At 52.9% G+C, this 14,723-nt stretch overlaps 8 protein-coding genes across 8 annotated transcripts; 2 read left to right on the top strand and 6 right to left on the bottom strand.

The window, feature by feature from the left end:
* Window positions 1-72: 72 nt before the first annotated feature.
* Window positions 73-1,484, top strand: CC77DRAFT_1002020 (alpha/beta-hydrolase; the record flags this gene model as incomplete). Its single annotated transcript, XM_018523176.1, has 3 exons — window positions 73-291; window positions 471-762; window positions 909-1,484. Exons 1-3 carry the CDS (start codon window positions 158-160, stop codon window positions 1,482-1,484), a joined length of 1,002 nt encoding a protein of 333 aa, XP_018379477.1. The 5' UTR covers window positions 73-157.
* A 93-nt stretch (window positions 1,485-1,577) lies between these two features.
* CC77DRAFT_949530 (nucleoside hydrolase) lies at window positions 1,578-3,280 on the bottom strand (the record flags this gene model as incomplete). Its single annotated transcript, XM_018535263.1, has 6 exons — window positions 1,578-1,859; window positions 1,938-2,438; window positions 2,505-2,810; window positions 2,867-2,901; window positions 2,964-3,020; window positions 3,085-3,280. The coding sequence occupies 6 exons, from the start codon at window positions 3,278-3,280 to the stop codon at window positions 1,578-1,580; spliced, it is 1,377 nt and encodes a 458-aa protein (XP_018379476.1).
* Window positions 3,281-4,122: 842 nt separating this feature from the next.
* On the bottom strand, window positions 4,123-5,274 carry CC77DRAFT_1067314 (SURF4-domain-containing protein; the record flags this gene model as incomplete). Its single annotated transcript, XM_018528980.1, has 4 exons — window positions 4,123-4,340; window positions 4,405-4,818; window positions 4,885-4,997; window positions 5,105-5,274. The coding sequence occupies 4 exons, from the start codon at window positions 5,272-5,274 to the stop codon at window positions 4,123-4,125; spliced, it is 915 nt and encodes a 304-aa protein (XP_018379475.1).
* A 523-nt stretch (window positions 5,275-5,797) lies between these two features.
* On the bottom strand, window positions 5,798-7,408 carry CC77DRAFT_1026118 (hypothetical protein). Its single transcript, XM_018526195.1, has one exon. It carries the CDS (start codon window positions 7,347-7,349, stop codon window positions 6,279-6,281), a length of 1,071 nt encoding a protein of 356 aa, XP_018379474.1. The 5' UTR covers window positions 7,350-7,408; the 3' UTR covers window positions 5,798-6,278.
* Window positions 7,409-7,529: 121 nt separating this feature from the next.
* CC77DRAFT_1026117 (hypothetical protein) lies at window positions 7,530-7,993 on the top strand. Its single transcript, XM_018526194.1, has one exon. The coding sequence runs from the start codon at window positions 7,564-7,566 to the stop codon at window positions 7,915-7,917; it is 354 nt and encodes a 117-aa protein (XP_018379473.1). The 5' UTR covers window positions 7,530-7,563; the 3' UTR covers window positions 7,918-7,993.
* Window positions 7,994-8,665: 672 nt separating this feature from the next.
* CC77DRAFT_1014304 (hypothetical protein) lies at window positions 8,666-9,403 on the bottom strand (the record flags this gene model as incomplete). Its single annotated transcript, XM_018523889.1, has 1 exon — window positions 8,666-9,403. One exon carries the CDS (start codon window positions 9,401-9,403, stop codon window positions 8,666-8,668), a length of 738 nt encoding a protein of 245 aa, XP_018379472.1.
* A 1,397-nt stretch (window positions 9,404-10,800) lies between these two features.
* Window positions 10,801-11,692, bottom strand: CC77DRAFT_579413 (hypothetical protein). The gene has a single exon (XM_018532325.1). It carries the CDS (start codon window positions 11,557-11,559, stop codon window positions 11,089-11,091), a length of 471 nt encoding a protein of 156 aa, XP_018379471.1. The 5' UTR covers window positions 11,560-11,692; the 3' UTR covers window positions 10,801-11,088.
* CC77DRAFT_579426 (SNF5-domain-containing protein) lies at window positions 11,693-13,996 on the bottom strand. Its single transcript, XM_018532326.1, has 3 exons — window positions 13,378-13,996; window positions 12,118-13,320; window positions 11,693-12,034 (listed from the first exon to the last, which is right to left on the bottom strand). Exons 1-3 carry the CDS (start codon window positions 13,740-13,742, stop codon window positions 11,827-11,829), a joined length of 1,776 nt encoding a protein of 591 aa, XP_018379470.1. The 5' UTR covers window positions 13,743-13,996; the 3' UTR covers window positions 11,693-11,826.
* Window positions 13,997-14,723: the final 727 nt, after the last annotated feature.

Here is a 14,723-nt window from a genome sequence, read left to right as displayed (position 1 = left end):
TAGCGCGCGTGCACTACCACTATCATTGCCGCAGCAAATAGTCCATAGCCCAGAGTTCTTACATCTCGGGTTTCCAAGTTTGTGATCCGACCACGTCTGAGCTCCAAATTCTAATCCTAACTCCGGGCATCCCATTTTTACGACTGCCTCTAGCACAATGGCCTCTTCCAACAACAAGGACATGCGTCCGGTCCTACGCGCGCCGTACAAAACTGTGAATGGCGTGGAGATACCGACGGACATATACCTCCCAATTAAGGTGTCGCAGAGAGATGCGCCGGTGTTGATCATGTGTGTGTGTTTCCATCATCTTCCCACCCTTGATAAGGTTCCCCGAAAAGAGACCTAAAGAGATTGAGAAAGTCGTGACCTGTAAAAGCTGGGGTGGGTCACAATCATCATGCACCCTTTTAACTCATTCTCTCAAGACTCAGTTTAACCCACGTCGAAGCTGTCTGACTCTTCTCCAGGATCCACGGCGGTGCCTTCATGCTTGGCCATGCGGGCATAAACAATCGAGACCAGATCGCTGATTGCGTAGAGCGAGGCTGGATCGTTCTCTCGATCGAACATCGGCTTTGTCCGGGCGTAGATGTACTTGAGGGGCCGATGGAGGATGTGAAGGATGTTCTAGGCTGGGTGCAGAACGGAGGTTTGGTGCGGGTCTTGAAAGATAGTGAGAATGGGAACAAGGTTCGGGTCGATGAGGGTAGGGTGATGGTTATGGGGACTAGCTCTGGGGGACATCTTGCGCTTTCTACGGTGAGAGACTTCTTCTTCTTCTTTTGGTTTGGCTTACTCAGTTGGCAATTATGCGTGGGAGATGTGTGAGGAAACTTTCAGCTGTTCCTACAGGACAACATTCAAAGGAAAATATCGAGCAACAAGACTGACGAAAAAGAAAAAAGGCCTGGACATCATCCACGCCACCCCTCGCGATCCTTGACTTCTACGGCGCAAAGTCCTTTTCCTCCCCCTTCTGGGCTCAGCCCATCCCCTCCATGCCCGCCGCCTTCCACGCGCCTCTACCGCCATCCGACGTCGCCGCCGTGCATGCCGAAAAAACAGTCTTCATAGGCGGCACCTCCCTCGAAGGCCAACCCGCCGACCCAACCCATCCCAACCCGCAACAGCGCCAAGCCTTCGCCATGCACGCCATCGCTACAGGAAAAGTGCTGAATTCCATATGGCCCCGCTACCCTGCCGACCTGCACCTAATTGATCCGGTAATGAAGGTGAGTTCGTCGTGGCCGCCAACGGCGATTGTGCATGGCACGGCGGACCAGACGATTCCGATCGCGATGAGTAAGGACTTGGAAAAGAGATTAAAGGAGGCGGGGGTCAAGACGAGTTTATTTGAGGTTCAAGGGGAGCCTCATACGTTTGTTGGGAAGATGACGAAAGGAAGCGCGACGTGGGATAGTCAGAGGAGGGGTTTTGACTGGCTGGAAGAGAGGCTAGAGGAATCATACGCAGTAAAATGAAGGGAGAGACCTCTTTAAATCAGTACGACGTTGAGCATCAACATTCATGCACACCTCGAATTTCCCTTCTACATGTATCCTTCCCCCCACCCTCTACCACTGTTCCCCATCCCCCAACACCCGGTGTAACAGGACTCTCCCAAACTTGCTCTCCCCGGGACTCCTCGTACACCAGCCCACCCTATTACCCCTCCTTGAATCCCTCCAACCTCCCGCATCTCCGACGACTTCCTCGCTCAAATCGCCTTGTCCCTCTGTAATTGGTCGACCCCTCCGATCAACAATCGTACATCCCCTCGTCCACTGCCCACTCGTCTCAACCCTGACATCTTCCTCTTTGAACTTCCACGCGCTATTGTTCGGACAGAGCGCGTACTATTAAGTGAAGAAAAGAAAAAGATGGTCAGCAAGCGTGTCACGTGTGTTGAGGATAAGTTAAAAAAAAGAACTTACCCAAATAGTCAGCGGGTCGTGTAGTTGAAGACCAGCTTTTGTAGCATCTTGCTGCGGATTCAAACTCGCATTCTTCTTGAAAGTTGCATCGAGAAAGAGACTAGTCCATTCCGCCATGGGACTGCCCTTAATCGGCTTCAGATTGATATAATCTTCATACATGGCCTTGGGCAACACATGCAACTCGGTCGTGTCGAGCGGGAACAATTTGATCGTCAGCCTCTTGCTCAACTTCTCCGGATACGGCGGGAGCTGCTCTTTCTTGTTGTTGGAGATGACGGGTGGCATGGTGAGATGCGGGTTTTGAGATGTTAGTGCGAAGACGCGAGCTGATGCTATGGAGTCGGCGTAGGTGTTGAACTCGGCGCCGGGTGTCATCTGGTTGCGCTTGTTTAGCGAATATCGAAGAGGGGTGTTGGACTGTTTTATCAAGCCGAATGGTGGAACGGAAATGGAGAGGGTAGATGCGGAATAGATGAGGTGGAGAGGTGGCGGTGAACGCTATGAATAGCCTCAGTGAAGGGGAGGAGGAAGACGTGACGAAAAGAAAAAAGGACAAGAACTTACGTTTCCAGGCGCGTCGATAGCACCGCCCATGACAACCACCTCCTTGACTCTCAAGAACGTCTCCGGTTCCTTCGCAGCAGCAATGGCAAGGTTCGTTAATGGTCCAACGGCTACAATGGTAATCGTACCCGGCTCGTTCTCCCTCAACAAGTCGAGCATGACTTGGTGTGCGGGTTTGAGCGACGGCGTAAAGAGCGAGTGCTTCTCCTTGACCTTCTGCAGCGCTGCAGCTTCTTCGGGCGCAAGATTCTTCGGCTGGGGCGTGAAGAGCGATTTCCACGTCTCTTCAGGCGAGAGATGGGGGTGCTGTTATGCATCAGCGAGAATACTACGAGGCGTTGGAATGGTAGGAAAAAGCTTACGCTATGATGTATACCTCCGAGTCCATCGACACCGTCTAAGATGGTATGTTAGTCTTTGTGTCACGAACCAATCTCGAGAAGAAGCGTGTCGTCTTACGGAAGAAGTCTGCGACCATCATATGTTCCGCCAACGGCTCTTCAGCACCAACAGCAACTGTGATACACATTAGTAACTTCTCCGTTCCACCAGCGCTGCGATTACAATCGCTCAACCTTACCAATAGGTTTCCTCGCATTCAACGTTTCAAACCCTTCTGGTCTCCCATTCTCCTTCCGCCACGCCCTCTCCTTCTCGATATAGTGGAAAAGCGTGACCACGTTTCTCAAACAATTCTTCACCTCGACATTGCCAAAAGTCAGACTCAACATCAGTATATCCAGCTCCTCACTCTTAGCCGAGAAGGCTAGAAGCATGGCTAGGATGTCATCGATGCCCTGTCGTTATTCTCTTATTAGCCTCTGTTCTCTTCTTGTTGTTCTATCGTTGCTCTTTCTCCACGATCCTTGTCCACCGTCAACCGCCACTACAGTAGGCCTTCCCCCACCGACTTTTTACCCCGCACTTTTTGGTTCGCAAGATGGAACTCACAGGGTCAGTGTCTATGATGATCTTGTTAGGTGCCATGGTTTCGGTATGCTCAGGTGCGGTCAAATTGAAAATGCTTTCGTTGTATCAATGTAGCGAATGTTGTTTGCTGCATGGAAGTCGCACACTCCGATACGTATGTACGATTAGATAACTAGCGGCCATGCACTACCCACTTGCATCCCTACACCAAACCACGCGTGGCAGGTGTACATTTCCCGCAAACGCGCAAACGCGGAGTTCACCGATAGCGCTCGACTCCACTCTGCAGTTGTGGATCCGCGAAATGTGTCCCATGTTACATCGAAAGAGAGTAGTTGCAAATGTGAAATTGAATCCAAGTGGACGGATATACATTTGCTTATATGTAAAAAGATTTCCCTCATAAAAAAGACAGGCGATTCATAACCCAATCGCCAGCAGGGGAACAAAACGCCGATTGGACCATATCTCTAACACGTTTGCCCTCCCAATCGCCTGGCAGAAGAGCCTTAGGCTGGAGATTTGAAACCTCCCCTTTCCTCCCAACTCCTAAGTTGTCTCTGATCTTGAACACCGCTCTTCCCACGTTTGTTATGCATATATACCGAATACAAGGCGACCGTTTTCGCTGCCCAAGCGTGTAGGCACGTGTCGTGATGCGTGAACATAGTCCAAATCTCGTTGCAGTCTAGTAGACCTTCTTCTTCTCGTCGACAGAGAACTGTCCGGGGCCCATGTTGACCAGCAAGAGGAGACCGCCAACGATTGAAAGAATTTGGAAGAAGTCGTACTTGGCGAAATCCTTGTGGGGGTGGTGCGGGTGCAGCGTCCACCAGTTGTTGACGTACAGGTTGAAGACGCTGAGGATGAGAACGAGCATGATGGCGCTGAACTTCGCCTTGAAACCTAGTGTAAAAAGTCAGCATATGCCTCTTGCATCTAGCAGATCGTAAATAGGAATATTGCTTACCGACAACAACCATAATGCAAGCCACAAGTCCCAGCAGACTAGCAATAATCCTCCAGAAACCCCAGTCACCGCGGAACACGAATCCGACAAAAAGGAAGATAAGCAGCACACGTCCAGCAAGCTGGAAGTACATCTTCTTGTCCTTTTCATCGAGCTGAGGCAGACCAGCAGGCGCGAACTTCTTGCGAACCCACGAGTCACTCAAAACCATGAGCAGACCGCCCATGACGGACAAGTTGCGCAGGAAGAAGTTGAGATCAAAGACGAGTCCATAGCCAATTCCTTGCAAAACGACAACAGCCATGAGGCCCGCGACGCTGAATTCGGAGTATTTGCGGAAGATGACGCCGAAGGAGCAAACTATCATGAGGATGATGTTTGTGATGAGGAAGAGATGCGTTACGCCGTTCCAGACTGTAGAAGAGGAGACCGTGTTAGCAGTCCATCCACGCGGGGAGGGGAAGTGTGGGGGTCACGTACTATGGCGGTAGTCGTGGAGGTATGTGAGCTGATCGGTCCATTGCGTGACGATTCTAAGCGCATCTTCGAGGAAAGTAACAACGATGAGGAAGCGACCAATGCCAGGGAGGTATCTAGTATCGGTCGTGAGTTAGCCATGTTCTCAGACTTGCCAAGTCTTCGAGGCGGGCGGTGTGTGTGTGTGTAACACACCATCCCATGTACAGAGAGCAGTACTCACGGCTTGATGGGGTCGGCGACAGTGTCCAGCATGTCCTCGAGCTTGCTCGTCTGTGCTCTCAATTGATCGAGCGGACTGGGGTCATTCCTGCTGTCGTCGTTGCGCCCCGAATTGCCAAACGGGGACTGGTTGCCCAGGTGGTAGCCAGCTGTGCCGCGTATCTGCGCCATGGCTGGGTCGTGTAGTGTGGAAAGAGAACGAAAGACGAGGTGGATGGGCGGCGGAGTTGTAGGTTAAAGCCCTGTAGTGATTTGGGCACTCCGAACAGGTGTCCTTGACGCGATTGAACTTCGGGAACGTCAGATTATGTCAGCCAGCTAGACCTATTGCGCGCGCGAAACCTTGCCCACCTGTAGTCTCACTACAACTCCTTCTGTTCCAGGCTAGTGTAGTAAATTGCAGGGTGCAACTATCAATTAGCAGGCTGCGCGTGATGGCCTCAGATATATATGTATATTGCGTCCGCCGTCGTGTGCGGTTCCCAAGGTTGAGGGCCGTTGCGCTCGTCCCTCGGTTCGCGCAACCTACTAGAATACCACTTTGAGGCCAGATTGCTGCAATCGACACTCTTACCTATGGCGTCAGAAATGTGAGTCGGTACGAAATAATCCCGGCCCAATTCTGAACTAGCTGATTCACGACTTGGCACGGGCTTCCGCTATTACAGTGGAGTGTGGATGTATTTATAGTATTCACCGCTGACTCTACAAATAATCAAGGGACGGTATCACAGGGCTCGCAATTGGCTCGCACATTTAGTCATCAACCACAGTTTCTAACTCGATAGTTTTTTTCCTTTCCAGCACAGAGTCTGCGATCTGATGTAGTATTGAAGTACACGACGAGAACGCAAGAGAAGCTCTTGCAAATAACTATCAGATGCAACCCCCACACGCCGATTGCTTTTCCATTAACCTGGACAGCAAAGCAAAGTAGAGGAAGGAACCTACATCCGATGGTCCTGTTCCAACCATGCCCATGCTTACAAGTAGACAATTCCGCCGCCGTCGTATTGAGTTGTGCCCGCCCATCCGTCATGCCAAATATGATACCATCGTGATGAACATTGCCAACCATCGCATTGACACCAAGGTCTTCTCCGACAGAAATATCCACGTCGTCTGGGTACGTGTATGGGTACCCAAGGTCTCGAGACTACTCCAGTCCATCCACCTCACATGACAGCCCAGTCATCGGCGTCATCGCCAGTCTTGGGGTTAAACTCCTCAGCAAGGATCTGGTACCTGGAGCTGGGGTTCTTGTTTTCCTTGATGACCTCAGTCGGCCTGACTGGCTTGGCGGACTGTTGTGGCTTCGTCTCAGTGACGTTGCTAAGCTCTTCGGCGAGTTCCTCGTTCACCGTCTTGCGCTTGGTCTTGCCACCCTTGGGGACCGTGGTCCAGGCGGAGTCTTCCATAGCCAGTCTCATTTGCTCTTCCTCCGAAGGGAGGTTGTTGAGAGGAGCGGAAGTCTTGGCAGCGCCGTTGGTGGGGGCAGTGGTTGTAGTAGCGGTCTGAGCGGGAGCCTCAAAAGTGTCAAGTAGCTGGCCAGTCGGAGCAGGCTTGGGAGGCTGGACGGCGCCGCGAGATGCCTTGGAAGACACCTCAGTCCAGGCGTTCGAGGCAGGGGGCTTGCTCTGACCAAGACCGTTCTTGGCGGGCTCACCGCGAGCCTCACGAGCGACGCGACGCTGCTTCTCCTCGAGAGCCTTGCGCGCCTTCTCCTCTTCCTCGCGCGCGGCCTTGGCCTCTTCGGCCTTCTTCCTGTTCTGGCGCTGCTTCTTAGACTCGGTCGCAACCTCTGCCTTTTGTGTCTGCGCCTTGACTGACTTGGCTGGCTTCTCCGAGGGCTTGATGCTCATGACGGCGGGGGAGACGGATCGCTCGCCGAGCATATCAGAGACATCCTTGCCGCTTGGGGCCTTGTTTGTGTAGGCGGCGGGCGGTGCGACCTCCTCGTCGGCAGCTTGCTTGGGCGCGGCTTGCTTCAGGGTATCGGCAGCCTTGTTTCCAGCATCCTGAACAGCCGTCTTGACAGACTTGCGGGGCGCCTTGGTAGTCTTCTTTGCGGCCTTGGGCTTCTTCTCCGAGGTGTCCCAGTTGACCGCCTCCTTGAGCGACGAGGTTGTGGACTTGCCCGTGGTTGATCGTCCTCGCACATCGGCGGTGTTGCCTTGGTGCATGTAGTACCAGTAGACAGCGCCTCCAATGGCCAGGAATACGGCCCAGCTCATCCACGGCTCCATGATGTAAGAGGTGGATGTGTGTGCGTCGACGTGTTCAACGATTCGAGGGTGCGGCGGTGACTACTACACAAGGTCCAATGTCAACGCTGTACGGCAATGCAACAGCTGGCAGAGCAAACCGCGAGAGGATGACGGAGTTGGGGGAGGCGGAGCAAGGAGTACTGAACAAAAGGGGCTTACAGGTAATTAGTTTTGCCTTAGCCCGGGCGTCGTAATGGTGGTGAAGAGACGCGTCGCACAGGCTGCTTTGCTCGACGGCTTCGATGGCGTTGCGAGAAGAGGCCAGGTAAAGGTGTTGGAACCGCTTCGGGAGCTACGCAACCGTCGAGTGCAACCACGGAATCGCGCACTTGAGATTGGCGCCGCGCTTCTGAGGGGATTTGTCTTGGTTCACGTGCTGCTACACCTTCACATCGACTTGGGTGTGTCGGAGCCAACAATGCAGGACGAGAGGAAGGAGAATTGCTGGACGTGGCAGGGTGAAGGTGCGAGTGGTAGTGAGCTTAGGAGTGCTTCCCCGTTCGGGATGCCGCTAAGCAGGGGTGAGTTGAGGCGCTGCGGCGGGTAGGATGCATCACACAAGGCGGATGATTATATTTCCTCTATGCAGTCATGACATCAATTCCCTTCTCTGTCTATCTTGTCGCGTCGCACACTTGTGTTCGTCCATCACTACTCAATGGCTCTATCTGCTCCCACGTGCAACTTGAAAAGGACACGAAGCATCAAGCACAGGCTCGCTCGCGCGGAGGCGGAAGGCCAACTCCGACACCCCCGACCCCCGACGGCGGCCTCTAACGTTTTAAGCGGCTTGACACCAAGCCATTCACAAGCCATTCATCATCTGCCGCTGCACCATTGGAATCTCTTTCGATATTGCCCTGTCTCATGAGCTGCTTCCCTCTGTGTTTCTTGTGTGGCCCCCCTTGCTTCGTGTAGCAGCCGTCGACGATCAGCAGTGAGAAGTACTGACACGTGAAAGGGCATGCATAGCACACGACGTCATATAGATAGGAACTGGCTCGCTCCAAGGGGAACACTGTACAGTAGTAGAGACGAGCGAATGATATTCACCAACCGAAGGCTCCTCCAACCACAATCACAAAGCCTATGTACCAACCTAACCATAAGAAAAAGAACTCGTACCTCATAACTCATTACCCATGTAGGTTCAATGTACAATAACAGCAAACCACCATAGTGTAATCCGCCTAGTTCGCCTTCACAACACCCCAACTACAAAGACGCTTCAAAAAGGAAACCCCCCCAAAACCCAGGCAAGACCCGCCATAACCTTGAGGAGAAGAAAAAAACCCTCAACAGCGCCTCTTCTGCGCAACACCCTCGGCACCATCCTCACTCTTCCTTTTCCGTCCTCCCGCTTCACTGCTCAGGCTAGAACTACGGCTCATCGGGGGTGTCGAAACGCCCAGCGGAATCGTCACTCCCCGCGGTGGTATCGCTCCACCACCATGCACTTGCTGTCCCAATGAATGTGCCTCCTGTGGAGAAGACGGCAACTTCACTCCTTGCCCTTGCCCTCCCAACCCCACCGCTGCTGCCGCCGCCGCAGCCCGTTGCTGAGCCAGCAACGCCGCCTGGTTCCTCTGCGCAATCTGCATCTGCCTCGCGATATCGCCTAGTCCCGGTCCTACGATGTTCCTGTCCCCGATGATGGTCGCGCCGCAGTTTACCGTGATGTTGATGTTGGAGAAGCGCTTCACGCCTCTGACTTGCGTTGTCGATGTGTGTTCCCTTCTTGTTGGCGTTATTGGCGTTGGGGGACGCGCTGTTGTATTATCCTCTCCTTCTGTTTTGTTCGTGTCGGTTGTGCTGTCGGTTGGGTCCTGGCCGCTGAGTACGGTGGATATGAGGTTTGCTATTCGTACGCTGTCCATTTGCGCAATGGAGATGATGTTGCCATGGCCTCGGATTTGTGTGGCGGCGTTGATGATGATTTCTGGTGTGTCGTCATCAGAAGCTTCGTGGGGGTTGGAGTCTACTCCTTCTTGCAGTAAGGAGTCGTAGGGTGACGTTATGTTGGACATGGGCATGTTTGGGCCTGGAATTGTGTGGTAGGCCGGTGGTGCTATTGTTGGTGTCTGATCTTCTATATGAGAAGATGAGTGTGGAGTGTTGTTGTGAGGATGTGAAGTAGATGGTATGTTGTTGGTTGGTGTCGTCAATGAATCATTGTGGGTTATCGACGATGATGCTTTTACAAGATCTATTTCACTGTTCTTTCGAAATGGGTCCATGACATATATGAACGTGTGTTTTTCTAGCCAAGCAACAAATTCCCGAGTTTTGACGGTATATCTTGTGGGGTATCGTGACCGTGGGGTCGTGGCGTGATGTTGGTGTGATGGTTTGGTGCGACGATCATGCGAGTCCGGGTACTACGAGTACTGGTAAAATGTGCTGGTTAAAGGCTTTGCCGGTAGATTGTTGCGCAACCACGAAAACGTGTAGGATGTAAGAATGGACCAATACTGGGCTGTGTTATTATGATGTAGTGGTCTTGTCGATGACGTTTGCCGTGGATGTTGGTATTCGTGCGTTAGTCGCAGTACAAATCTAGACTTTGTTAACAAACGCTCATCTTTCCAGGCGCCAGAGAATAGGAACCACAACCTTTTCGCTGTCCGCGCTGTACTCAGCAAACCTCCTCGGGCGATATGCACCAGCAGTCATTTATATATATACAGCCACATGCAGTCCTCCCGCATGTCATCCTCCCACAAACCACGACACCTGAAACAACCAACACAATACTCAACACAATAGGAAGAAGCCTAGCCTACACACCTCCGTACCCACCCCCAAACACCCACACGCCACACAGATCCATATCTTCCACAACAGTTAGCCCACACGGGCAGTTCGCAGGATCGCGCACTGAGCCTCCAGCATGGCCATTGTTGCTATTGTCACAATAAAGATGCGCTAAGCCGTTTACAGCACATTCATTCTGGTTGGCTGGCTAGGTATAGCCACATGCCGGCCTTGGGGCGGGCAGTGTTTCGAGTCTGCGAATGATAATGACCAGAGGAACGAGGATCGTTTCGACGAGGGCGAATCATGGCAAAAGGGAAGGTAGATGGTTGGAGGGAGGGGCGGCTAAGCGCCCACGTAACAAAACCGCACTTGCACGACAATAGCATCAACACACACGGTAAATTTGGTAATGTGATTTTGCTATAGTTGGGATGTGGCCGTGGCACGAAGACGGCACGCCCATCTCTTGGCTACGAGGCCTTGATCTGTGCGATGTGGTGCGTACAATGTTCAGGCAAGCTTGTGCTGACTGTTTTGATGCCTGCCTTCATAACGTCACGTTCAATAAGGCACAATAGCAAGAAATGCAGTACGCAAGAACTGTCCTGCTCTAACCAATGCCTGGGATGTTTGCTCTTACGCCGCATGCACATGAAACGACAGATGCTGGGGTGTGCAAAGTGTTTGACTAAGACAATATGAGTCTGCTAGTACCGACGCTGCAGTGCTGGTGCTGGTGACAACATGGGTGAGTGATAGGCGAACGTCTGATGATCTGGGTGCACAATACGAAGCCATCACCAAGACAATAGGATGAGGACATCAACGGAACTCACCCAAGTCCTTTGAAAGTTTCGTAATGGAAAACGCGAAGATGGTCTGTCTAATGGGTACAACCAACGATGTTTGTATTATGAAACCAGAAAGATGAGTTCCACAATGCTGCTATGGCATGTTGCTACTAGAGATACAAAGGTACTTGCAACGTACAGAATCCCCCGAGAAAGCCACACCGACACTTACGATACGGGGGCCTGTGCAAATCACCACGTTCATCCCGCATCCAACCCTCTGTCTCACCGCTCCACCCCATCATCCTCAGCTTCTGTCGCGAAGCTAACACAGTAGATGCGATTGGCTCGTTGTCAACACTAGAATGACGCGTCCCCAACACGTTGAGGGGCGCAAAAAAGAAAGAGGGAAGGCACAATAGGAATGCAATCTGCACTGCCAGCTGGCAGACGCTACATCTCCCATATGCCGATCGTAATGCGAGACAGCAGTACTCATGACTGATAGGCTTAGACCACGTATTGTTGGTTGTACTCGAGTCCGCATCACGCCTCCCAAGGGCAAATACATGCCGAATATACGCGAACCGCATCATTGCAATAGTCCTCCACCTGGCCTGAGACCGCCTCGAACTCGGCATCTGGAACCCAGCCAATTGGCCCACAGTGATCGAGTCCTTGCGGGGGAGAGAGAGAAAATAACGTCGTTTTACAAGCCTGCTGTCTCGAACAAACGAGCCCAAGACGCCAACGCTGCAGAAAATGCCCCAGAATAAGAAGAAGAAGAAAAGGCCTCGTCTCTGCCCAACGAAGTGACTTTTGAGCCGAGAAGAACAAGCATCAGGAGGGACAATCAATGGCTGAGGTCGTACCCTCGCTACTAGGAAAGTACATGTCTCAGTCGACTCTCACCGCTGTGGCCGATACTGTTGAATCTCGTGCTGTGGCCTCTCGTGATAGAACAGATTCTCGCTCCATGGTGGGAGTTTCTTATCGCGTTCATAGAGGTAGCCGCAGTTATTGCAGAGGGTACGTGGGCCTTTGGGTCCGTCGCGAACAGCCCAAACAGCGGTTCCCCAGACCCAGCAGTGTGCGCAGCGCCACGTTTGTCGCTCACTGTGTTTGTTATCAGTTTTGATGTTCTTATACACATGATACCATAGATAGGAGTGGTAAGAAATGGGAAACTTGAAACATACCCTTCTTGCAGACCTCCATCCTGCCCGCCGTACCCAGAGCCTCCCCCAGCACCCGGCGTGCCCCTGCCAACGGGACTCAAACTCCTGAACCGCCTCTTCTTCTTACTGCGCTCGCCACGACCCATATTCTCTTGTCCCTCGATATTGTTAAAGAACTCGTTAGCGGGGGTGCCAGTCATATTCGTCGTGCTCGAGAACCTTGCCGTCTCTCTGCGTAACCGCCGAATCTGCCTCTCACGGTCGCCTTCGCGCTTCTCAATCTCTTCCGGTGAGAGGATTTCAACTTTGGGTTCCCATTCGTCGCAGAGATGCTCCTGGTCGTATCTCCAGCCCGCGCCAATTGTGGGCTCGACTGCGTCGTTGTCGATCTCGCCGTCACCTACTAATCCGCCGTTCTCACAGGCTTCCTTTTTCAAGCGCAGGACGGCTTCGTAGATGCTGTGTGTCATGGCGTTTACCCATTCTCCCGAGAGTCCAAGATCTGCGCATGTTGTTTTGGCGAACATTTCTGCGAAGCCGGGTGGGTGAAGCAGCGACCATTCAAATTTGTCTGTGTATAGTCGGTTCATGAGGTTGATGTTGAGGGTGACGATGCACCGGTAGGTGTCATCGGGGTTATGAAGCTCTTCCGATGGCAGTGCAGTCGCAGTTGCACTGATGCCATTTGGAATGCTAGCTGGTGTCTGCGCGCCGTTCGTACGCGATACGCCATTGGTCAGAGGGGTCGACGCGCCGTTCGTGGCTGGTACTTGAGGCGTGGATGTGCCGTCTCGAGATGTCGCAGGGAGAGCGGCCTTTGCATTTGTTCCTTGGACAGCAGGCGCGTTTGCGGAATGGAAGAGCGGATGCAGCGCGACACCGGCGTACTCCTCGAGCTGCTGACGGATCTGGTTTGCGATTTGGGAGATGATGAGGGGCTTTCGGTCGTTTGGCAGGTCCAGTTCGTCGACAAACTGCTTTGCGAACTGGTCGGGTGTTGTCAAAGCCTCGTGCAGGTTCCAGAGGAACGAGTCCTTCAACCTGTACGCGGGAGTAACATCGGGCTGCTTGTACGCGGGCAGGTTTTCGTTGATACCGAACTCTCGCGCGTTGGACGGTGTTGGCAACGGTGCGTCAGGACGGAAGGCCTGGATGTCCATGTCTATTCGAATCGGTATCAACGTGACAGGCAGGACTGATTGTGTCTGCACTTGTCTTTCTGTTCTGCAGTATGTTAGCCTCGTGCATCCCATAGCTGAAGTGCGCCACCATGCCACTCACAGTGTGCGCTTCGGCCTGCCCATCCAGTCTCGCCATATGCCTTGAAGGTCCACAGGCGCAGTGAGCTCCTGCCCCAAAGCTGCTATTTGCGCCGTATGGTCTGCGCTGGCTACGTCCATCTTCTGCACACTGCGCAGGCCAGTGGCCCGTCGCGGCCGATCGCTGTCCTCAAAATCGTCATCATCGTAGGCGTCTTCGGCATAGCTAGCGACGGCAGTTCCTCGTTTGGTCACGCGCGGCGCAGGGAGCGTATTCGAGGGCGGAACAATTGGCGATATGAGCGAGTTTCCGTGGCTTCGTAGTCGCGGCGCATAACTCGACATGAAAGCCTGGGGCGGCGCCGTCTTTCCCGTGCTCGTAAACATGACTGTTGACACGGGTCGGGTCGATGGTTCGTGTAGGAGACGTGAGGAAGCTCAGCAGAGCTCGCGAACACTGAACGCGTCGCGATGTCGGTGCGGACACTGTATGCGGGAACGGGGGGCACGGGGCCGTCGGGAAGTTGGTCGATTCGCGATTGACCCTACACTACGTCGGACAGTGAAAACCGTTTGAATTGCAAATGCTCTTGCGCGTCCCTGACTGGTGATGGAATGCTTTCGCGGTTGCGATGGCTAGTGTTGCCAAGTCACACTAGTACGCAACCATCTAGCGCTCTTTCCCTTTCACTCGCTGTCTCACTTCTCCGTGACTACAGCACTCTTCCAGCTCTCATACAGTGCCAGAATCCGACATGGCTGAAGACTTTCGCGCAAAGTCTGTCACTGTCTATTTCGGGTCATACCATACGTACCAAGACATGGACATCCAGATGCGACTCTTGCCCTCTTTGCGTGATCATTGGCGCTCGCTGCCTCCACGTCTGATCTCTCCCTGTCGTTATACGCGCTGCAGCACCCCTCAACGACCTGAAGATCAACCATGGATCGTCTATATGGCACATAGCGCAGGCGGCTTCATGGTATCGGGAAGGTAAAAAGCGGGTGGACCCGATGGCTATTCATAACGGTTGAGCCTTGCGCAGTCTTCGTCAGCTAACCGCCGTCCCCACCAGCTCTCATCATCCCTGTCAAGTAACCGCCATCACCGTTTCAACTACCCGCCATCACTGTTAACTGACCGGGGTGACATAACAGCGCTTCCTGTTCATTCTTTAAAAAGCCTTCAATGCTGCTGTCATGGTACTGCCATCATCCACATTCACTTTCACATTCCTTGATTCTTTACAATCATTACATTTCATATCCACGCTCTTTCACATTGTGAAGTCATTTTCCTATTGCTCACTGGCGGAGCTCTTGTTTTATGATACCACAGCGGTCCTCTCACCTCTAACGTTGCGACTA

The sequence above is a fragment of the Alternaria alternata genome, assembly GCF_001642055.1.
Source record: "Alternaria alternata strain SRC1lrK2f unplaced genomic scaffold CC77scaffold_35, whole genome shotgun sequence".
Classification (NCBI taxonomy): domain Eukaryota; kingdom Fungi; phylum Ascomycota; class Dothideomycetes; order Pleosporales; family Pleosporaceae; genus Alternaria; species Alternaria alternata.
This window is presented reverse-complemented; position numbering and strand designations above follow the sequence as displayed.

Excerpts from the sequence above, each read along its gene's own strand:
- CC77DRAFT_1026118 (XM_018526195.1), bottom strand. The coding sequence starts at position 7,349 with ATGGAGCCGTGGATGAGCTGGGCCGTATTCCTGGCCATTGGAGGCGCT.
- CC77DRAFT_1026117 (XM_018526194.1), top strand. The coding sequence starts at position 7,564 with ATGGTGGTGAAGAGACGCGTCGCACAGGCTGCTTTGCTCGACGGCTTC.
- CC77DRAFT_579413 (XM_018532325.1), bottom strand. The coding sequence starts at position 11,559 with ATGCCGAGTTCGAGGCGGTCTCAGGCCAGGTGGAGGACTATTGCAATG.
- CC77DRAFT_579426 (XM_018532326.1), bottom strand. The coding sequence starts at position 13,742 with ATGTTTACGAGCACGGGAAAGACGGCGCCGCCCCAGGCTTTCATGTCG. Across the intron at positions 13,321-13,377 it reads GGCAGGCCGAAGCGCACACT|AACAGAAAGACAAGTGCAGA; the intron begins GTGAGTGGCATG and ends AACATACTGCAG. Across the intron at positions 12,035-12,117 it reads GATGGAGGTCTGCAAGAAGG|TGAGCGACAAACGTGGCGCT; the intron begins GTATGTTTCAAG and ends TAACAAACACAG.